The sequence below is a fragment of the Euleptes europaea genome, chromosome 3 (assembly GCF_029931775.1).
Source record: "Euleptes europaea isolate rEulEur1 chromosome 3, rEulEur1.hap1, whole genome shotgun sequence".
NCBI lineage: Eukaryota > Metazoa > Chordata > Lepidosauria > Squamata > Sphaerodactylidae > Euleptes > Euleptes europaea.
Window position 1 is genome coordinate 86,111,620 of NC_079314.1, and position 24,006 is coordinate 86,135,625.

The 24,006-nt window shown below is 42.8% G+C and overlaps 1 protein-coding gene across 1 annotated transcript; it reads right to left on the reverse strand.

Moving 5' to 3' along the window:
• Positions 1-2,837, reverse strand: PDE6H (phosphodiesterase 6H). The gene is made up of 3 exons (XM_056846535.1): positions 2,632-2,837; positions 777-817; positions 1-128 (listed from the first exon to the last, which is right to left on the reverse strand). The coding sequence occupies exons 1-3, from the start codon at positions 2,835-2,837 to the stop codon at positions 52-54; spliced, it is 324 nt and encodes a 107-aa protein (XP_056702513.1). The 3' UTR covers positions 1-51.
• Positions 2,838-24,006: the final 21,169 nt, after the last annotated feature.

The following is a 24,006-nucleotide window of genomic DNA, read 5'->3' on the forward strand; positions in this document are numbered from 1 at the left end:
CAGGTAATAAATGCTGTTCTGAGCTTCAGAGGAGACAAGAATTGAAGTGAATTAGATGATTCCAAACTGTGCCAATTCGTGAAGCTCCAGATGGCTGAACGCCTCCCAGGGGCAGATCACTGTAATATCTACAAGAGAGAGAAGGAGAGAGGACTTGTTACACCAACACATATCCAGATGGACAAGCTTGTTTAATAAAGAATTTTATCTGAAGCAGGGACATCCATGCAGAAACAGATAGTTGGCTATAACTGTTCTTTTAATTTTCTTGGAAGGGTACACCCACATGACTGAGGGTGCATATAAAATGCACAGGAAGGTGCATGTAACATGCACAATGTAATCATGTATTTTTTCTTATGAACTGTATGTGCAAATAAGTCCAAAGATGCAGGACATTTTCTGCACACAACAAATTAGTTTATTGCTCACAAGATGTTGCAATGGCAAACAGGTGGAAATAGAATAGCTAAGAATAGAACATGCATGTACAGAGGATATGCTTTGGTTTACCAGACACTGGTAAAAAAGAACAGAGGACAACTGTTTCCATGCCCAGGTTTCTCCAAAGCATCTGACAGGCTATTGATGGGAACAAATTGCTAGACTAGCTCTAACCTTGGACTAAATAGTCTGATCTAGCAAGACTGTTCAGGCATGGATTGTGTGGGGAGAATGGAATCTTTTCTTGACCAGATCACCAATTTGCTGCACCATTATAAAGAGCGTTATTCTAATTAAAGGAATGTCTAGAAGCAATATCCTATGTAGTTTACCTGTTCCAAGTCCCTCCATTCCTGGGATATCATCTCCAAAACTGTGGAAAAGACCAGAGAGGACAGGTAAGGTGCAACCAACAGCAAAAAGGCTACTTAAATATAAGTATTTTGTTTCTCATTTAAGATCCTGATGAGAAAATCCAAGATAATATCTCACCCAAGAACTTTTCTAATGCTAAATATTTCTTGAATGTTTTAACCTGCTTCCCCTCAGCAAGTTTCTGCACTTGATTTGGTTCTGTTTTATTCTGTCTGGTTCTGTCCTCTCAAACAGTTGAGAGGACTGGGCCAGAGAAGAAGAGTTCCTTCTTCTGGAGAAACAGAAGTGGGAAGGAGTTTCCTGGCTAGACGAATTAAACTGCAGTCAAGGGATTTTTGTTCACAAGAGCTTTGCAGCCTCTCAATTTGGTGTTTTCAATGAATAATGAAGCACAATAGGCAAGTCACCCAATATCATTATTCCATCTCATGAAACATTGAAAACAGGCAACTTATTATTAGATCATTAGTTGTCGGGGGATAACTGGGAAATGGGTGTACAGACTCTTAAAATAGATAAAAGAGTTTAACTGCTAAGGCAGAATGGATTCTGGATGTCCCTAACAAGTGAAAACTAAATCACCAAAAGTCACCTGATCCTTAACATCCACATTATCTGTGCTCTGCTTATTATGGTTGTTAACGCATGGACGTTTGTCTTGTGATTCTCCCGGGAGTGTAGCAAATCTCCACCATCAAAATGCATGGTCGTCTCCCGCCTGCAGAATCAGCCCACCTCCCGAAACGTCCCCAGGTTTTCCGATCCCAGCTTTGTCCCGATTTAAAATAAAGAACTGCAGCAGTTGCTAGTGCTTGCTGGTGCATTTCAGCACTCAGGTCGACTCTCCTTCCTTCCGACGCTCCCCCATTCCACTTTCCCCCTCCCACTTCCCTCTCAGTAGAACTCTGGAAAACGTCCGCCATCAAACTAAAGGAAGTGCTCCTTCATTCCCATTTTTTTAAATTATTTTTTTTTTACCGGTATGTTGGTATACCAACATATTGGAATGGCGGGTGGGTGGTGCTTCAGTTTTTGATAAGACACAGCAGCAACAAGAAATACGGAAGTGGAACATTGTCGCTGGGAGCTCTGCCATTGCTCCCCTATGCACTCACACACAACCCTCTGCTGCAGCAAAGGCTGGGGTGCACATTGTGCAGGAGCGAGAGAAGACCTCCCTCCTCCCCACCAAGAATGAAGAGGCATCTGCCCTCCAAGCCTCCTCCCTGCCATTGGCGCTTATTCACCGGCCAGGGTCACCCACGCCTACTTTTTGGCCTCTCTGCACCCTGAAAGTCATAGCGCCAGGCTATTTTTATTTTCTAAAGTCAGCCCTTAACCGGCATCAGCCAGTCACAAAGCACTGATGAGAATGATGAGTATTCCCCGACTATCCCGCCTCCCTGATCTTTGGTGGGATTGATGCAGGTTGGAGTTCACCATGCATTTAATTTTTGGGTCGCGGGATAGAACAGTGAGACATGAGAGAGAGAATCGCAAGACAAAACGACCATGTGTTAACTGCCTTTGTTGCCTCACTGACTCATTGATAAACTCCTGTAACCCATAAACAGGAACATATTTCTCCCTCCTTATATACACTAGCAAAGAAGGTTCTTTCAGACTAGAGGCACTGGCTCTGTTAAGTATATTTTTGTATAAGTTGCAGGAAGACCTACACCGTTCCCTGGATATATGGTTTCAATCATGTCTGCCTTGGAACACAACTTGGCTTCTATTCATGGTCTGGTATTGCAGAGTTTTGTGATGTATCAGTGAGCACATTCATCATTTCTGAGCCACTCTTCTTACCCTTTTACTCCTTTCTTAGGAGGCTTGCTCTTGAACTGTCTTGTTTGCCTTTGCTTGAACTTGGGGGGGCCCTTGCGTGGTGTGGTAGGTCCCATTTGCTTGGGTGGTGGAGGTGGAGCACTGAGGGTGTTATCCTCAGGGGCGTTTTCCACAGGGGCATTTTCCTCGGGGGGTTTCTCCTCAGGGGCATTCTCACCCTCAGACATTCTTCAGCTACTCCGAGGCACTGCTTTTTCAGATCAGTCTCTAGAGGATAAATACGTACAGTTAATTAAATCCAGAAAAAGATGATACTTAAGTTATAATTTTCGATGTCATCTACATGAGAGTTGGAAACGAAAGCTGCTCCCTTACTCATGGAGATGATTCTTCATGTAACTAATTGCCACTGCAGATAAAGAGGCATTTTCAGCAGCAGTGGGATATCCACAAGGTAGGTTTCCTTGTACTTTCATTGCCTCAGTTCCCTGTGGTCACATCTCTACTACCACTACCACCTCAGGTCTATATAAAAAAATTAGAAATTGTGCTGCTGCAATGTAAGAATTGTGTTATAATGATATTGCCACAATCTGCTAGGTCCTCTGAATTCGCAGCTTTAAAAAAGTAAGACTAGCACTTTTTGTTGTGGAGATACAAGGGGTAAATATTTTCCATTATATTATAGCAACGAAAAGGGGTACAGACTTACTTTTAAAAACTGAAAGCTGGAAATTCAGAGGAACTGGCAGAACATATCAGTAGATGATTTGAATGCCAATTACCCTTTTTTTGAAAGCCCCTGAATAGGGGAAGGAGTTTGGACTTTTGTATGAGGCCATCTTGTTCTCCTTGTCTGGCCTAAACAAAAGTTAAAATGGCAGTTCTTTCGGTACAACTCTGTGTAGTTATATTTGCTAATTTATTAAGATATTTCTATCTGACCTTTCCATGTAGAGACACCCAAAGGAACTAATAATTGTGGTGCTAATACTAAAACGTTAATACAGTAGCTGTCAAGTAAAAGTAAAGCAAAAGCCTTAAAATCACCACAAACATTGACTGCCTACAATACAATAACTGCAGATAAGTAACTGAGCATATTCTGGAGTCAAGGACAAATTTAAATATCAGTTTGAGATGAGACCCAGTGCTTAGGCACCAATGCACCACAATTCAGTTTAGCACCTGTGGGTTTTGTGACCACAACTGCAAATAAAGCAAAAACCTATATTTGATGCCTTTGTCACAAAAGCATTCAGCCTTTGCATTAAGACTGGTAGGGTGAAACTAGTTTCCCAAATAAAATAGTGTTTAGAAAAGGGTGCTTGCCCCTTTCCCTTTGTCCTTCAGACACGTACGAATTCACTTGTTGCATGTTTCTCTGTTCTTCACAGACATAATTTAACTTCCATTCTAGACGTCACTTTCCCCTTAATTGGTTCTCTGAGCAGCCCTGCTGGGAGAGGACAGAATTAACCCTGTAGCACTTCCGCATCAGGGTGATTTTTTGTGGCTGTCCGGTTGCTGACCCGATCCTGTGTGAAATTGCACCTGCAAAGGAGATTTCACACAGCCCAGAGTAACCTGTTTCCCCTGCATTTTTAACCATGGATCTTTTATGCACGGCTATTTCCCTTGCCATCTCCCCTCTGACAGCTTCAGGTCTTTGTGCTGATTATGCATGCTGTTTCCGACTGCCAGAGGTCGCCTCGCTCTCCCCCTATGTTTCCCTGTGTTTTGCCCAAGTTTTCAGGGACCTGTTTTATCTCGAGTTTGAAAATGTGGGCAAAACGCAGAGGGAGAGCTAGGCAACCTCTGATGGTCGGAAAGGACATGCATAATCAAAACAAAGACTGGAAGTCGTTGGAGGGGTAACCACGAGGGAAACAGCCATGCATAAAAGGCCATGGTTTCCCTCTCACACTTGTTGTGCATTGAAGCCCTCAACCTGCTGTGTTATAATGTTACCCTCAGAATTCTCTGCCCACCTTGTTTTAGTTTTTTTAGTTTTTTAGGAGCATGGGTAACGTTGCATAGAAATAATGCAATATCTTTTTTTAAAAAAATGTATAAAAAGCCACCTCTGTCCACCTCTGCCACCACCTTAAAAGGCAGACTGAGCTATGGCTGATTCTCTTATTTTAAAAACAACAACAACAATCCAAAAGCATGAATAATGCTGGAGAGGAATAATGCAATACCTTTTGGTGGTGGAAAGTGCTGTCAAGTCAAAGCCAAAGGGTTTTCAAGGCAAGGGATGTTCAGAGGTGGTTTGCCATTGCCTGCCTCCACAATACCTTTTACAACTAAAAAAAAAAAAATCCTCTTTCAACCATCCCCTCCCCTCTGTCTACACGGCAGGTGATTCTATTCGGTTAATTTCTGCAGAGGACTGGCCCCTTGCAGTCACCAATACATAAAAGAATAACTGACTAGCTTTGTCAGACATAAGAGACTGCTTGTGCCCACAGTGTCTTGCCCAGGAAACATTGGGTTTTCACCATGTCTGCACGGGTTATCTGCCCCAAGTTCAGTGCTTTTGGGAAGCAATCCTCCCCCACCCAGCTTCCCCACAGCACTGTAGTGCATTTGTGAACCACCAGGTATTCCCCCAAGTTTATCTGACCTTTCTCAAACCTGCTTTGACTTGAAGTTTTGGGAAAGATCACAGTAAAGCCTGGACAAGCACTGTACGGATAGGAAAAGTTGGGTTTCCAGGCCCAAAGGGCAGCCATTTCCCCATACCCATTTCTTGCCCCAATATGGGGCTTTTAATTTTTTTTTAAAAAAACACCATCCCTAGAATATCATTATAGTGCCATACCATTGTAACAATAGGTATAGCAGGTTCTCAGCTTTCATTTTTTTAAAAAGTCTCTAGTCTAGCGGTGTCAAACATAAGGCCTGGGGGACAGATCTCACCCCTTGAGAGATCTTATCCAGCCCGAGAGCCAGCCTTGGCAGCCCCCCCCGACTCTCGATCTAGGCTGGGGAGCCTATTGCAGTCTTGCCAGCTGAGGCAGCCTCTCCCCAGTCCCACTGTGGGCTCACTAGCTGAGGCAACCCCCCCCCCCCCGAACTGGGCTGGCAAGCCATGACCCAGCCCGACCAAGTCACATTTATGTCATATCTGGCCCTCGTAACAAATGGGTTCGGCACCCCTGTTCTAGTCCCTTCAATTGCAGAGAGAGATGGGAAAAGGTTGGTCTTTATAAGGGAATAGGCTAGGGACTTACTTTTTAAAAAAATGAAAGCTGAGAATTTAGAGAACCTGCTACACCTATAGTTACGATGGTATATTGCTATAATGATATTCTAGTCCTGACTTTTTCTTCAAAAAATTGCAAACACCCTGGTTGGCCAGAGAAAGGTGGGGGTGGCCACTTCTAGGGGAGCGGGGCAGGTTAACCTGCCATGTGGAAGCCCTGTTGCTGCTGTGCTTGCAGCTGTGCCGGGAAAGGGGAAACGACGTAATCCTGTCCCCATGTGGAAGCTATCTAAAATAAAGCAGATTTTTGTGTGGACAAAACAGGCTATTAACAGTCTGTGCTCAAATGGAGGACGACATCAGGAGGAAACATGAGGGGGGAAACGCACCAGTCCAGTGGCTGAAACGTGGGAAATCCTCGGTGTGGAAGCCTTTTATATAACAGCATTACACTCTATCCTTGGAATAATCTCTTAAGATGAACTCTCTCCCCTCCTCCCTGCAATAGTTAGCTTTTTTATGCCTTTAATCTATTGAAAACATAAATAGGACTACTTGTCCTCAAATTCTGAAATGGTGGTTAATTTGTTCATTCCAACATTTGGAAAGGTAGAGAAAAGTTCTTGAAATGCAGAATGAATTAGAAATGTTTAATAATTGTATCATGTTATAATTGTGTCACTATCAACTACAAAACTTGTTTTTAAAATAGTCAAAACACTTCAAAAAACCACACTTTTCAATATATTTTTTTCCATTTAATGTATTGCTGTAGTGGAAGATGTGAAGGCCTTGAAACGTTGTTTTTGGTCCTGGCTAGACCATAGGTAATTATACAAACAACAGCATATCCACAAACAATTTGGTTTCATGCCTTTTATAACAATAAAACTCCAAACCCTATTCAGAACCATATTACTGACACGTACCATCACCACACTTCCCAGTAGTCTACAATGCCCTTGCTGTCTTTGAACACTGGCTTTAGAGAAGGTGTGAGGGAAGAAATGTTTCTAGTTTGCAGATCGAGGAGGAAACAGTTTCATCAAAGATATCTGACAGTTGGGTATCTAACCCTTGATTCCCTAAATCCCATTCTAGAGTCAGATTCTCTACAGGTCAGTGGTGCTGAACAGTTTGCATCAGCATGAAACTGACTTCTGTAGAGTCTGAAGAAGAGGAAGAGTTGGTTTTTATATGCCAACTTTCTCTGCCACTTAGGGAAGAATCAAACTGGAGAGAATCACCTTCCTTTCCCCTCCCCACAACAGACACCCTGTGAAGTGAGTGAGGCTGAGAGTGTGTGACTGGCCCAAGGTCACCCAGCTGGCTTCGTGTGGAGGAGCGGGGAAACAAATCTAGTTCACCAGATTAGCCTCTGCTGCTCATGTGGAGGAGTGGGCATTCAAACCCAGTTCTCCAGATCAGACTTCACCGCTCCAAACCACCGCTCTTAACTACTACACCACGCTGCTATTCCTATACATAATTTAACAAAGCAACAAAAGGGGGGGACTGTTTCCCCCCCTAAAGATTTTTACTCTCTAAATATTGATTTTGTGCATCTGAACTACTACATACAGGGTTACAAAATTACATCTAAAAGCAATTAATGAGATAAAGTATTAGAGTGAATATTCAGCTGGAATAAGGACCTAGGACCAACTTACATATTTAATCAAACATTCACAGTGTAGCTCCAAGCAGTTTTGCTTTTGTTTCACTAGAAATGTGTGCTTTACTCCTCTGAATGAATGAAACAGCAGTAGTTTTTCAAGCCCCAAGGATTTAAACCCAAAAATCTGGAAAGGAAGCAGATACACAGTTGCTACACAGTAAGACTTTACCTTTCTTTATTCATCCCCAAACTATTAAACACTGTAAAGATTAAGTGCAATGCAATTTCCAGGTAATTCATCTCTGGTTTCTTGGCACTGTCCTTACTGCTAAACATGTCCTCGGCTTCATTCAGGGAAGGAGGAAGGATATCACCTCTGGGGTTCACAATAAGTTGCTCCCATTTCAGAGGAAAGCTTTTGTAGCTGTTTGACATGTGTTACAACCAAAATGAGTTCAGGATCAAATGAAACTTATAAATGGTTTCCCAACTGGCTCAATTTTTAAAAGGAAGGGAAATGGGATACAGCAGAGGTCAACAATAATCATTATATTTGTTCTTCCTACACTTTTTGTACTACCTTAGTAAGCTATTTTTGTCTAGATAGGAGATAAGACACAAATATCCCACTTCTTGCTGTGGTTTTTGTTAGGAAGCCTGTTCAGGTGGGCTTTAAAGGCTAAAATGAGCCGTTTTCAGTATAGCAGAGATCCTTTCCAACCAAACATGTATCAATCTATTCAATAATATCCTCCGCTAACTATGCAACTGAATGGCTCTCTAGGATGGAATTCATCAAGCAGAATAAACACCTTATTTCTCCTTCCTGTCCCACCTCTTCACTGGCCCCAGAGGTTATCAAGTGTCTAAGAGTTCAATTTAAACAGCCCGGTGTCTTCAAACGTCTTATGAAATCCTCTGGTAACTTACCTTTCAGCAGTTCTGCTACTAATTTTGCCTGTTGTTTGTGGAAAACCAGTCTGGTATGAGCAAACCACCACCGGTGTTAGAAGGGAAATGGTGCATCTTTGCCTTGAAAACTGCTGTGCAATTGAATGTCCTTTTCCTGCTTTCCTCCCTCTCCCCTCCCCTTCAATTTCAGTGCTTTCTAATTGGTTGTGACAGTATCCCTATGCAGTATAAGAATTAATCCATTTTGTAATGACTTCGCTTGCGTCAATGGATAATTTTACCTAATGCAATCTGTCCACGATAATGTTCTTATCTTGATGGCTGTCGGATGACGATCTACCTCCAGGCTGGCTTCCAGGTTAATCTTCTCCTCCTCCCTGGTGCTTCTCTTGTAACCAAGGAGGGCTTGTGTGCTTAATCCATTCCTTCCATTGGTTTGACCTCGGCTCTGATCCTTTTTGGAAAGGCAAAATAGAGGTTCAGGCCGATATGCTTTAGAGCAGGGCCAGACCCCAAACTCCACATGAGCAGCTGAGATCCGCTATATTGCCCTGGTAGGAACACCTTGCCAGGTTTTGAAAAGGACAAGTGCAACCAACCACTCAATGCTGGTGTGATTTTAAATGTTGCTTCAAAACTCATCAAAGAGGGGGACTACATGCATTGTGCTCTTTCTCACAGTGATATTCTTCAAAAAGAGGCAATTATTATTCCCCCTAATATGCCAGTTTGATACAAGAGGAACTGCTATATTAAAGTGATTTCCTTACAGCAGTGCCCTAAGCAAAAAATTTTTAATCCAATTAATTCAGCCGTAAACCCTGTCTTACCATTCTACTTGGTAGTGATAGCCCACAAAATAAATATTTTTGGTTTCAACATTCTTTATCTCACATCAAAGAGGAATTGCTGTTTAAAAAAGAGAGTCTAAACAAAAACTAGATAGAACCCCCTTCCGTCTACTATTGTGATATGAATCACTGGATATGCTATCCCAGCCATGGGTGGGATAGTAAACGTTAGGCTGTTAAGAAGTGCTTGACCTCCCATGCTCAAGGCTGCCTGCAATGACGTGAGGTAAGATGCGTGGAAGGAAATCAGTTAAATCGTTGGGTGAAATCCTTCTCCAAAGGCAAAGTTCTCACTGATTTTTAATGGAGCAGGATTGCATCTTTGGTCAGCCATGTGTCCCCATAACGGCCCAGGGCGTTAGCAACCTCCCATTGGTATGGCATTTTAACCATGCAGGATTCTGTTGTATTCCTGAAAATATCAAAACTTTTCAGTGATGTTCGAGCTGGTTCAGAGAAGTGAGCAAGCAACATCACCAGCAAGCCCAGCTGGGCATCATCCAGCTGTATAAACACTATAGTTGGCAAACAATTAGTAAACTGAAGTGCCACCAAGGAAGAAGTAAGTTGCAGAATTAACAAAACACACTTTTAGAGCTAGTCCCCCCATCAACATTTACTTCAATAAAGAGATATAACAAACTTTAAAAACAGCAACAGCATAAAAGTTACATACTTTTTACAGCTAGCGCTAGGCCCCTTTGGATTTTACTAACTGAGAATGATAAAGAAAATTGAATTCAGTCTCCTTTGTTTCAGTGAGTGCCTTCAGCTTCTTAATTGAAAAGCTTGATCCTCCCTCTAGATCTATTTTTCCCTTCCCCGTTGACAATGAAATGTAAAGATTTTTCTAAAATACTTACAGTGCTGGACACTCTTCTCGGAAACCATGTGTTATTTTCCACCTGCTTGGTTAGTAAAATTGCTCCACGAGGCACTTCATCCTCCAGAAATACCCCAAGAGGCAGGTGACATCGTTGTCTCATGTCACCAATGACGTCCAACACCAGGGGTGGAGCAAGCATGTTTCTAAGAGCTCTGATCCCAACTTCAGTTCAGAGTGCATGCTGGGGGAGATTTATTACGAGAATATCACAGAAAACCATTTGAACTCCTGGCATTATGCAGGGGCATTAAACTGGACTTTTGGGGGACACTGCCTTGAAATTCCCATTTCATATGAAAGCAAATGAGGTGATTACAACAACCCACATTTAGGGTTGTCAACAGGCCTGAAGAAAAGTGTCCTGTACTTCTAATAGAGGCTTAATGTGTGGAAATGGGCAGTTGAAGCTTTTCATGGCATGGTGGTAAATAACATCCCATTAAGCCTCTATGAAAGGGAAAGAACATTTTTCTCCAGACCTATTGGCAACCCTAAATGTGGGTCCAAGAAACAGTAAATAATGGAATGGATTAAGACAATCACAGGACTGGCTTTTTAATAAACAAGTATGTTACATACTGTACTAAACAGTACATGTTTAGTAAAAATATGATTTGTTTTGCTCTGGGTTTTCTAGTTATTGATGGTTGTGCACAGATTCATAGTGGCTCTGTGACACTCCCCACCCCCGCTTTTACAATAGTTCTCCATTTCCCTAAAAAAAAAAAATTACAGACAGCTTTGACTGAGGTTAATGCAACTGAATGATTTCACAGATGGAAAGAGCTATACCTCTTAACTTACTTGATTATTTCTAGTAGTGTTGTTCACACTAATTCTACACCAATACATTGCTTGGATCCCTTCCAGTTAAAAGCAGTGTGGACACTGGGAAGATGAAAGGCAGGTGCACCTTGCAATGCAGACCCCATAGATCGGATGTGGGCAAGACTGTATGTATCTGAGTTTTTCATGACACATGGATAGGATATAGCTGTAGAAGTAGCAGATGCTGTTTGGATATATACAGGTGTACATAATTTCAGGGATGGGGTTGCTAATCAAGCACACTCACTGTGTTCCCATAGATGAAAATTTTCTTTCCAGGATCAAGCTCAATAAAAATAATTGAAAATAAAATGGCCAATATTATAGTGGCCCTGTATAGATCTATGGTAGAATACTGTGTGTAGTCTGAAGAAGCCAGAAATTCTGTTAGTCTTTAAGGTGCTACTGGACTCTTGCACTTTTCTACTGCTTACAGACAGACTAACACGGCTACCCATTGTGATCTGTGTGTAGTCCTGTTTACTGTATCTCAAAATGGACTTTGCAGACCTGAAAGAAGTACAGAAGAGAGTGACCAAGATTATTAGGAGGTTGGAGCACCTTCCATATAAGGAAAGGCTGAAGAGTCTGGAAGTTTTCAGTTTAGAAAAGAGACAACTAAGAGGGGACTATGCACTGGGTGCACAGAGTTGACAAAGGCTGTTAATGCATGGCTAGATAATTGTTTGTCCCTCTCATGTCTCACACTTTTATAATCCAGGAGCAAAAAAGTGAATGCATGAGAAGGACTTCTGTTGTTGGATAGGTGGTAGAGGGCCTGGCTGCCGGGGAAGGCCATCTGGCAGCTGCCGGCTGGTCCGTTGCCCCCAGATGTCTACTGCCATGGAGAAACGAGCCTGGCCACCCAAGAGAGAAGCCCCCTGTCCCTGGTGCGAGGCAGTGGCGGGATTGCCTTTAAGGCAATGGGGGAGCAATTTGTTGCAGTGTGGTCTCCCCAGGTGGGACAGAAGCGCGTGTTGAGAAGGCCCTCAGTCAGTGGGGAGAGTAAACACAGCGCCGGGTTTCTGCTCTCCACCTTCGCCCGCACTTGGTTGTGGCTGGGCTCGAAAGTCCCCTGACTGAGGCCATCTTGTGCATAGCTCTTCAACATATCTCTTCAACAGAAATCCCAGTAAAGTGTTTTTTTTTTTTAAAAAAAAAAGGATTGCACCATTAGGGTTGCTGGAAGGCCGCTGCGAGGAACACTGAGGGGGGAGGAGGAGGTAGTCAACCCGGGTGCTGAAACGCACGGGCAAGCAATCGCAACTGCTGTGATTTTTTATTTTAAATCGGGAAAAAGCAGGGATGGGATAACTTTGGGAAGTTTCAGAATGAGGTAGGTCGATTCCGCAGGCTGCAGACAACCATGCATTTTGCCCGCAGAGATTTGCTACATTTGTGGGAGAATTGCAGGACAAAATGGCCATGCATTTTTTACCTCAGAGTGAGGTGGGTTGATCCCGCATGTGGCCATGCGTTTGCAAAACAGAGAATCACTACATTCAGAGGATACTCGCAGAACAAAATGGCTGTGCGTTTTTGGCCAAAGAGAACTTTTTCTCCCTCTCCCAATATACTAGAACTCAAGGGCATCCAATGAAGCTGATGGTCAGTAGATCCAGGATGGACAAAGGGAAATACTTCTTTACCCAGAGAGTTATTTAAATGTGGAATTTGCTGTCAGAGAATGTAGTGGTGGTGGCCATAAGCATAGACTGCTTTAAAAGGGGATTAGACAGATTCATGGAGGATAGGTCTTTCCGTGGCTACTAGCCATGGTACCTAAGGGGAACCTCCATGTTCAGAGGCAGTAAACCTCTGAATACCAATATCGGAAGGCCTCTGTGCCCTGTTGTTGGACCTCCAGAGGAAGTGGTTGGCCCATAGGAGACAGGATGCTGGACCAATGGTCTGATCCAGCAGGGTCCTTATGTTTTTATAAAAACTAGCAGCAGAAGCTGATTGCGTACAGCACTGATTGACTATATCAGAAAGAATTTCCTTTACTATCACTGGAGCCGTTGATTGTGCTTTTGTATTTTATACTAAACAAGTGATGAATGTACATACAATCCCCCCCAAACACACACACAGGAAAAAACCTGTGGCAAGCCCAAACCTTCTAATATTTCACAGATAAAACTAGGAACTTTCTTGTAGCTCTCCTGTTGTATTCTCATACCAAGAATCATTTTGTGAGATTCACCTCTTCATCCCTAAATGGGTGTTTTCGATCTTTTTAATTCAGCCATCATATTGATATATCGAAATAAGCATGTGCAAAAAATAAAGGATGTGTGTGCGGTGACTCCATCAGTGACACAGGTGATGACAGCACTCTCCCTTGAAATCTTGATTATTTAAGGAAGAAAATAACCAGACTCCACAACTGTGAAAATGCACAGGGAGAGCAGACGTGTGGAAGAGCCATGCACAAACCAATTCCAATTATTGTGGATCAACTGCCAAGAAAATCATGAGTAAGTCGAGCTTGCAGAAAAGCCCCAAGTGAAAATGTTAAATAGAGCCCTCCCCATACGTACACACCAGTCTTTATAAATTGCACCCCATGGCTTCATGTATAAAATGAAAGTGTTGGGGAAAGGGATCACACAACTAACTACTTTTTGCATGTCTTTGCATGTTCAGCAGGGTGGGGTACATAAAGCTTTATGCAGTGCATACAACAATACTCACACAGGCTCTTCCATGCAATCAGCAACTTACAAAAGGCAGTGTCCTGATTGTACATGTGACGCCTACTCACATACAATTGCATGTGTGCTGTTCAGATCGTTTATTGAATGTACAGGAGTTGGGGGCATGCCTTGCCCCTGCAACCCCTCCCCCTCTGGTATTCAGTATACTACTGTTCATTGTCTTGGGTAATATCTCTATTCTGCACTAACTAAATTCCATCATGTTGTTACTCCTATTAAGTGCACAAAAGCAGGACCATTAAAACTGCCAAGCCTAGTAGAAAGAGTGTGGCATACGTCACAGTCACCTGCTTTACTTTGTGCATGTACATGTGCAAAGGCATTTCAGACTGAAATCTCCCTTCTGCAGTGTCTGGAACCAACAGGCCTAACACCATGAGATTATTCATGTTCAGTGAGCGCGTATGTGATTAATGCAGGCTTCAATTAGCTAGTGGAACTATACACAGAATTAGCAGGATTGCAACTGCCCTCCCCACCCCCCATATGTCTGCTTACCTCCAAATCTCTATCTGCCTTAGGCACACATAGACTTTCTTCTTTTCATTGTTCTTTCCATATAGGATTCAATTCCTTTTCTTGCAGGAAACCAAAAATTGTTTTTACATCTTTTATCATTGCTTTCTTACTTGGATCTAGTCATTTGGCATTGCTAGGAACTGAGTATCCACTATACTAAATGCCACTAATATTGGTGCTAGTTCCCCCTACACAATGTCTACTGTAATTTACCTCATGTACCAAATGAGGTGATCACATTGCTTTGCCCCAGCTCTTCATCGCCAGCTACTGATGGCAGAGGGTGGGGGAACATGGTATGTTGCAATGTCTCAACAGGAGGAAAGTTGTACTAACAGTGACAGAGTAGGGAAAGGAAAAAGGATGTGTGATGACTTTTTGCAATGCTACCCATCTGTTTAGTGTAACGCCTAGTTCAGCCTTACCTGTTTTCTGTGAGAGGCTGTTTTTGTTTGTTTGGTTGGTTGCTTTCAAAATAATGCAGATATAAACAGAAACAGTAAAATGTTAGGAGAATAGGGTTGCTAGGTCCCTCTTCACCACCAGCAGGAGGTTTTTGGGGCGGAGCCTGAGGAGGGTGGGGTTTGGGGAGGAGAGGGTTTTCAATGCCTTAGAGTCCAATTGCCAAAGTGGCCATTTTCTCCAGGTGAACTGCTCTCTAGTACAACTGATCAGTTGTAATAGCAGGAGATCTCCAGCTAGTACCTGGAGGATGGCAACCCTATAGAGAGACATTGCCGTCTCTTTACACAGGTGTGCTGTGGCCCTTTAACTAGGGTTGCCAGCTGCCAGGTAGTAGCTGGAGATCTCCTGCTTTTACAACTGATCTCCAGCCAATACAGATCAGTTCACCTGGAGAAAAATGGCCGCTTTGGCAATTGGACTCTATGGCATTTAAGTCCCTCCCCTCCCCAAACGCCACCCTCATCTGGCTCCGCCCCAAAAATCTCCCGCCCGTGGTGAAGAGGAATCTGGCAACCCTACCTTTAACTGGGAAGTTCCTGGTAGGCTGCTGCCCTGGAATGCCACCGGAAGCCGGGAACTAGCTAGGTGAAATGGCCTCAGTGGTGTTGGCAGCACAACTGGAGCCATTCAGCTCAGGCTGCTCCTGGGCCACGTTACCTTTCCAGTCTGCCCCTGTGTTGACACCTCCTTAGATTCCTCCTTAGATCCCCCCCCCAAGCCCAGCTGGAACATAAGAAGTGATTTGCTGAAGGAAGCGACTCCCTAGTACCGTGTTGGCGAACCTATGGCACGCATGCCACTTCCGGCACGCGTAGCCCTCTCTGCTGGCACGCGCGGTTCCTCCAAGCCACTGGCCTTTCCGGCTCTGCCCCGCCCCGGGTGATCTCCAACCAATAGAGATCAGTTCCCCTGGAAAAAATTGCCACTTTGGCAATTGGACTCTATGGCACTGAAGTCCTTTCCCAAACCCCGCCCTCCTCAGGCACCATCCCAAAAACCTCCCACTCATGGCGAAGAGGAACTTGGCAACCCTAGCCTCTCCCTCTGGGCCCCCTCTGGGGGTGGTATTCAGGTTAAATTGCCGCATTGGCACTCGGCGATAAATATGTGGGTTTTCGGTTGCAGTTTGGGCACTCGGTCTCTAAAAGGTTCGCCATCACTGCCCTAGTACAACATTTTGTTCCCCACAGCAGTTACAGGCTTTTAAGCGGAATGTGAAGGTGCTCTCATTGGCAGCAGGAATACTAAAATTGGAACGATACAGAGAAGATAAACAGAGAGTGAAGGCAATGGGTAACCCCTGTTCATTATTTCTAGAATCTGATACCTTCTTCTGAACCAGGAGGTTCCATTTAAGCTTTCATGACTAATTTGAATGTACATACAATCCCCCCCAAACACACATACAGGAAAAAAACTGGCAAGCCCAAACCCTCTAATATTTCACAGATAAAATTAGGAACTTTCTTGTAGCTCTCCTGTTGTATTCTCATACCAAGGATCATTTTGTGAGATTCACCTCTTCATCCCTAAATGGGTGTTTTCGATCTTTTTAATTCAGCCATCATATTGATATATCGAAATAAGCATGTGCAAAAAATAAAGGATGTGTGTGCGGTGACTCCATCAGTGACACAGGTGATGACAGCACTCTCCCTTGAAATCTTGATTATTTAAGGAAGAAAATAACCAGACTCCACAACTGTGAAAATGCAGAGGGAGAGCAGACATGTGGAAGAGCCATGCACAAACCAATTCCAATTATTGTGGATCAACTGCCAAGAAAATCATGAGTTCCATTTAAGCTTTCATGACTAATAGCCGTCGCTAGACCGATCGTCCATGAATATGCCAAACATTTTTAAAGCCATTTAAGCTGGGGACATCATTACATCTCAAGGCAGTGATTTCTTTAAATTGCATATTATTTGAATTAATGCTTTCTTTAAATCATCTTCAGTGGGTGACTGTGACCTTAAGTTCCATTAATTAGATTGGGGGGGGGGGGGAATTGCCTCTTTATTCTCTCAAGCCCTGCAGATAATTGTATAAACTTTGTCACAAAGAGAGAAATGGATTTCTTAATTGTCTCCTCCTGCAATTCCTCATGCCCCCCATGCTCTTCCCTAAGAGCAGACTGATGCTATTGGTGCAATCACCAGGGCAATGAAATGAGACCAGTTGCAGACATGACAGTGGTTGCTACATACCACCAGGACATCCAGGCATGTACAAATATATTAGCTCATAAATTAAAAAGAGGACAACAACAACAGAAACAGCTCTGCAAGCCCTGAGCATGCTCATTGTCACCTGGGAGAAATGGACTGTTGGGAGTTGAGCATCTGGGGGGGGGGCACAAAGAGGGGATTATTGGCCTACTCATGGCTGTAAAGGTTACAGTGTCCTAGAATTGGTGAATAAATGCTGTGAAGCATATTCTGTTGACTCTGATTTCTTCTCTCCTCCAGTCCAGGGTGCCATAAGCTTCAACATTTTTTATTTTGTCCTGTAATCACGGAGTTAAGTTAGGATGCATGTAGTGAGGCATGCTGAGGCATTCCCCAAGCTCAATTCCACCCACATTAAAAACAAAACCTCCTCATGCCTTTTAAGGATACTTAGTTCAGAGTTAGATGAGCCGTTTCATGCTCACCTATGCCTGAACCTCAGCAGGGCAATGGAATGTAAGTGGAGGATTAGGCAAACAGGGATTTCCTCCCCTGGCCCTAGATTTCAGCATGCTGTTTCACTCTGTGTGTGTCTTATGTGAAAGAGAGATTTCCTAAACATTTACGCCCTCCTCACCTGTGAACCTTATGGGATTGCCAAATTGTTCAGCATATACTCCCAAACAACAGGCAAAAGTAGTTTCCCTGTTGCTGCTCCCAATACAACACGGTGGTAATGGGACTTCCACATGCAGGTTTCTCCATACTTTCCCTGACCTGGTCTCCCGGCAGTAGCCATTACCCCCTCCCACAACCACCAGGACTGTTTCAGGTTTTTCTTATAATTGGCACGTGAATATAATTGTATCAATATGTATAACAGGTTTTCTGAATTGCCAGCATTAGTTTTTTTAAAAGTAAGTCTCTAGCCCCTTTTGTTGCAGAAATTTGTCTTTCCCCTTATATCTCCACAATGAAAGCGGCTAGAGACTTAATTTAAAAAAAATGAAAGATGGGAATTCATTGAACCTGTAGCACATGTTGTTTTGGCATTATATTGATATAATAATATTCAGTTGGCAATTAGACAAAAGCCTCCCTGTGGCAGCGGGAGGAAATGGCTACTGTGGAGAAAATGGTTGCCATGTGAGCAAGATTAGGAAAATACTGAATTTCCTGCCCATATGCCATCAGGCTTTGCTGAAATCTTTTCCCAAACTTTGGAGCAAAGCAAGTTTTGGAAATGCCAGGGAAAGCCCTGAAGGATGCTGTACGGAAGGAAGAAAACAACCCACTTCCTAACAGCATCGAATGCAGGGCAAAAAAACTATGTGGAAATGGCCTTGAATTCAAATAATTTTACTTGAAAGGGTTTTTTTTTTAAGTTTGTGTACAAATGTGTATGCATTAGTAGCAACTGGGACACACTATGAGAAAAATGTTGCAAGTTGAAATCCTGACATTGGACAGGGAAAATCATCAAGAAACTGGGATTGCTGTTTTAGATAAATTATTTGGACTGACTGTGGAGAGACTGAAAGTTTGTGTGATAAAACCACAAGGCACGGTAAGTGCGGCCTCTTCGCTCTGTCAGCAAAGCTGTTCCTTACACAGTGTGCTTAAAATATCCCTTATTTTTAGCACCCCTTTAAAGCCTGGCAATTGGTTTGCTCCTCTACTAAAAGAAGCCTTTACGGGAAAGTATCACTTTGAATACTTCAGGAATTGTTTCTTTTATGGAGATCCTTAACAAGTCCTTTTGCACCAGATGCTTCATTGTTAGGTTTGCCAGGTCCCTCTTGGCAACCGGCGGGAGTTTTTTTGGGTGAAGCCTGAGGAGGGTGGGGTTTGGGGAGGGGAGGGACTTCAACACCATAGAGTCCAATTGCCAAAGCTGCCATTTTCTCCAGGGGAACTGATCCTATCATCAAATAGTGTCCACATCCCAATCTTCACTATAATTACTCAGAAATAAGTCCAATTGGAAGCAACTTGACAGCACTTAACACACGCACAAATCCAAGAGGACTCACTACCAAATAATTGGCCATAGGATTACGGCTATAGGGTTGCCAACTGCCTGGAGGAAAAAATGCTCTCTCTTTAATATAAGATGTTATTTAATTGGTGATGTTACTTACCTCCATGCCAATGAAAAGCATCACTTGCCCATATCTGCATATTAAACCTCTATTAAAGGAACAGGACATTTTTCTCTAGGCCTGTTGGCAACCCTAGTCATGCAACATTTCCATACACATGTTTATTCAGATGAAAAAGCTATTGATTTCAGTGAGACTTTCACCGGTAAACATGCATATTATTGGCCTGTTAGAATCCTTTTAATTGAACAGAGGAGGAATTCCTAAAGTAAGCAAATAGAACAGGAAAGCTTACGTTAGTGTTGCCAGTCTGGGTCACCTAAGGTACCAAAACATTGAACTGGTAAATTCATCTATTTCACAGACTACTGCTTAGGATTTTGACCATTTTTCCAAAATTATGACTCAAAACATCTCCCATTGAATCTGTTAGGAAGCATTTCATCTTTTTTCTTGTTAAATTAGAATGCTGCTCTTCCTCCAGGGTCTCGGGTTCTCCCCTTCCCCATTTTATCTTCACAACAACCCTATGAGGTTGGTTAGGCTGAGAGAAAGTAACTGGCTTAAGATCAGTCAGTGGAATTCCTAGCTGGAGAGACTGGAATTCATTTCCTCCCATTCTTGTACAACGCTCTCTCCCCTATACTGGCTTCCTACACCTGTCACATTTACCAAGGTCTAGCTGTTGATGTGTGATGTGGAATGGTACCGTATAGCCTGATATTGTCAGATCTCAGAAGCTAAGAAGGGTCGGTACTTGGAAGGGAGATCACCAAGGAAGACTTCACAGAGAAAGGCAATGACAAACCACCTCTGCTTAATTACTTGTCTTGAAAAGCCTAAGTCAGCTGTGACTTGACAGAACTTTACACACACACACATGTTGATGCAGCGTTCTGCACTGTATGTATTTGGCATTTCTGCATTTCTTGAATGTTTTTAATGGTCAGGAATTTGTAGCAGCAACAGTTTCCTGGGGCAGCTAAGAGCATTGGCCATAGTATAACAATGTCCCTTCTAACTTAATATCCTGCTGTCTGTGGCAAGATCATGGAGGGGAGAGCCAAATGCTTTCATAATACTACCTTTCATAGGTATCCTCTTGCCAAAAGGAACTTATTATAGCTCACATTTTATTAGCTTTTATTTGACTTCGTTCTTCATGAGCCCCTTCCCCCTCCACAAAACATTAAACTCTGTGAAATGCATAGTATAGTAATACACTTCAGTTCCTTACGTGGAAATTGATTGGGAGCTTTAAACATTTGGTTTTGATAAGGTGGAATTTCCCTTTCTCATCAGTTTTAGACAAAGGTCACTGTGAAGGTAGTTGGTTAAAAACAAGGTAAAGCAATAGAGGAAAGAATTTTGAGAACTAATAATAGGGTGTTGTAAAAACAATCCTTTTGGTTCTCAGAATTCCCAAGCAGTCCCAATTTGTTAATAGCTGTGCCCCCCTTTCTATTTTGTAGAGATAACAATGACAAATGAGAGATGCCAACAGTACCAACATTTATACCAGTGCTGTATATTATCTGGAGAAGACTGGTAAACGTTGAAAAGAGCAAGAGTCCAGTAGCACCTTAAAGCAACCCCATTTAGTTCTAAAACATGACCTATAAAATACACCATCACAGTTTAAAATGCCATGTATCTCACTAATTTTTTAAAAATATTTTGGATCTGGGAGGAATAATGGAGAGGAATGCTGTAGGAATGAACTGAGAAACAAAAACAATTCTCCCTTGGTCCTGTCCAGTAGACCTTCCAATTTCTTATGTACCTTTCCTTTTCTTGAAGTATCTTTGCCTCATCCTTGGAGTATTCAGTCAGCACTTGCTCAGGGTCCATGAATCTTATTTTCTTCACCTCTGAGTTAGGGACAGGGCTTATGCGATTAGCAGCCCTGAAAGCAGATTAACCAGGCATTCAGCCTCCCCATGATAGCCTGTCACTAGACAAGACCAACATCTTACCTAAGTAATGCCCCCTGAGATAACTGTTTTCTGTATCTGTGGTAACTGACAACATTAATGTGAAAGGTTGCTCAGGATAGTCACAGTCTACCCACTGCACTGTATTAAGAGGGGATGATTCTCCTCTCTTAAACACCTAGTATAGGGAGTCTTTCTAATAGCAAACTGGCTGGCCCTTGTGTGGATAATGAAAACTGTACAATGGTCTTACACACTGACAAAGTGTGTCGACACACTCAGGGGACTTCTCTGATATGCAAAAAATAAATCAATAAATTTTGATTATAAATTAACAAAATAAAAACAAAAACAAATCTTTAAAAAAACCATCCTGAGGAGAACCACATTTACTCTATAAAGGGCAGAATGTTGTTGGGAGTCGAGAGATGGTAGATTAAGATAAAAAAAGGAGAAATCAGCCTGCTCAGTCTCTTGAGTCAAATTTGAGAGGTGAGGTAGAGTGAGGGTTTCCAAATTTCCCCCTCAGCAGTCCTTCATAGGCCCACAGCATTCTCTTATTTATTACAGGTTTATCCCACTATTAGTTGGCTCATGGAGCATGTGTGTGTGTAAAATGCCGTCAAGTCGCAGCCGACTTATGGCGACCCCCTTTTGGGGTTTTCATGGCAAGAGACTAACAGAGGTGGTTTGCCAGTGCCTTCCTCTGCACAGCAACCCTGGCATTCCTTGGTGGTCTCCCATCCAAATACTAACCAGGGCTGACCCTGCTTAGCTTCTGAGATCTGACGAGATCAGGCCATCCAGGTCAGGGCTCATGGAGCATACATAATACTTTTCTCTCCATTTTATCTTCATAGTAACCTTGGGAGGCAGGCATAGCTGACAGAAAGAGTCTTAGCTAGCCAAGGTCACCCAGTGAGTTTCATGACTGAGCAAGGATTTGAACTGATAATTTCCCGGTCCACGTCAGATACAGTGTCCACTGCCCCACACAGGAACTCTGAGGTATTCAGCTGCTAGTCTGTATTATGTTACACACTGTTCTCTTTTCCCTTACGCAGGCACATATGTTTCTGGATAATCACACACTTGAATTTGTATGCTATGGAAAAGGCAGATATTCTGCTTATGCTCGATAGATTGCCGATATTTTTTATTCCCCCCACTATATTTAGAGCATGGCCTTTGCTCTCCTATCTTGCAGTGAGTCGCTGCTATTTTCTGAGCAGTTGGTTTAAAAGGAGCTTAAGAGCTACTGTATACTTTGTATAAACACATGGTGCCTTGGAACCCTGATTGGGCTATAGCTCCTCATGGGTTTATACAGGCATTTAAAAGTTGCTTTCACACTAGCCTTTCTTCTGGAATTATTATTGTCCATTATCTCAGTTTTAACAGAAAAACTGTTGCATTCCAGTGTTCTTTCCCTCCTCTTGTCCTTCTGGGATAAAACACTATTGAGCTAGGATTGCCAGGTCCCTCTTTGCTACCAGAGGAAGGTTTTGTGGGCGGAGCCTGAGGAGGGTGGGGCTTGGGGAGGGGAGGGACTTCACTGCCATAGAGTCCAATGGCCAAAGCTGCCATTTTCTCCAGGTGAACTGATCTCTATCGGCTGGAGATCAGTTGTAATAGCAGGAGATCTCCAGCTAGTACCTGGAGGTTGGCAATGAATGTCTCAGTCGCGCAAAAGGGTTCTTAATAGGGAAGCAGCCAAAGGAATGCCTATCATTGATGCTTGAACACTAATTTCCTCCCCCTACTACCATGCAGATGGTAATGACTAAAGGGACACCCAAGGACTTTTATACAACAGCTAAATTGCCAATTAAGCAAGATATACTGTTCATTGTTATGAACCAGGCTATTCAAAAATCTCCAGTCATCCCTTTGGTTTATTAAACAGATCATCATGGCTGTGATAATATTTGCCCAAACCCTGAATACAGTATTAATGCAGGTTCTAAAATGGAGATTTCTGTTTCTAGTTTTCAGTTTGGGAGAAACAGCCTAATCATTCTTACTCTTACAGTTGAGAGAGAGGAAGTTCCTAGAACTTATAGGAAGTTGAGCAACCACAGATGACTGAGTTTCTCTCGCTGAAAATGATTTGAACCCTAAATTAGAATGAGGTTTCTGAAACAAATCACAAGTTAAATCTTAGCTGTTAGTCTTGAGGGTGATGTGATTTTAGAGATAATAGCCAGAATATAATCTACACAATTAGCAGGACTGGCAATTAGAGAAAAACAGGAACAGGCCCGTCCTGCTCCTTAAAACTTAATGGGATTTTATGCCATTAAAGCTTCAACCATCCATTTCCACACATTAAGCCTCCATTAAAAAGGACAGGTCATTTTTGTGCAGGCCTGTTGGTAACCTTAACAATTAGTCTTGTAAGCCCAAGGAACTCCAGACCTGTTTTTTTAATTAATAGTAACCCCCTCCCGTGCACTTGCTTCATGGTAAACTGATTTGGAAACTTACAGGAGTGCCAGAAACAGCTCATAATATGGTATGTGCGTGTGTGTGTGTGTGTGTGTGTGTGTGTGTGTGTGTGTGTGTATATATATATATATATATATATATATATATATATATATATATATATATATATATATATATATATATATATATAAATATGTAATTTACCTAGCCCCGTGGCGCAGAGTGGTAAACTGCAGTAAAAAGGTAAGCTGCAAGCACCGGGTCATTCCTGACCCATGGGGTGACATCACACATCCCGACGTTTACTAGGCAGACTTTGTTTACGGGGTGGTTTGCCAGTGCCTTCCCCAGTTATCTTCCTTTTACCGCCAGCAAGCTAGGTATTCATTTTACTGACCTCGGAAGGATGGAAGGCTGAGTCAACCTTGAGTAGTACCGCAGTCAAAAGCTCTGCTCATGACCTGAGTTCAGTCCCGATGGAAGCTGGTTTCAGGTAGCCGGCTCAAGGTTGACTCAGCCTCCATCCTTCCGAGGTCAGTAAAATGAGTAAACAGCTTGCTGGGGATAAAGTGTAGAAGACTGAGGAAGGCAATGGCAAACCATCCCATAAACATAGTCTGCATAGGAAACGTTGGGGATCACCAAGCAAAAATAGTTGCCCACGGGCTACTTTTAGCCCCAGCAAGGAAAAAAGTCAGGCGCTTGTATTGTGGCTGTCTTTTTCCTGTCTA

What these genes read in the sequence shown, in the direction of transcription:
- PDE6H (XM_056846535.1), bottom strand. Translation starts at nt 2,837, where the DNA reads ATGTCTGAGGGTGAGAATGCCCCTGAGGAGAAACCCCCCGAGGAAAAT. An exon ending in CCTAAGAAAGGAGTAAAAGG is followed by an intron (nt 818 to 2,631) that starts GTAAGAAGAGTG and finishes TCTTTTCCACAG; the next exon opens with TTTTGGAGATGATATCCCAG. An exon ending in AATGGAGGGACTTGGAACAG is followed by an intron (nt 129 to 776) that starts GTAAACTACATA and finishes TCTCTCTTGTAG; the next exon opens with ATATTACAGTGATCTGCCCC.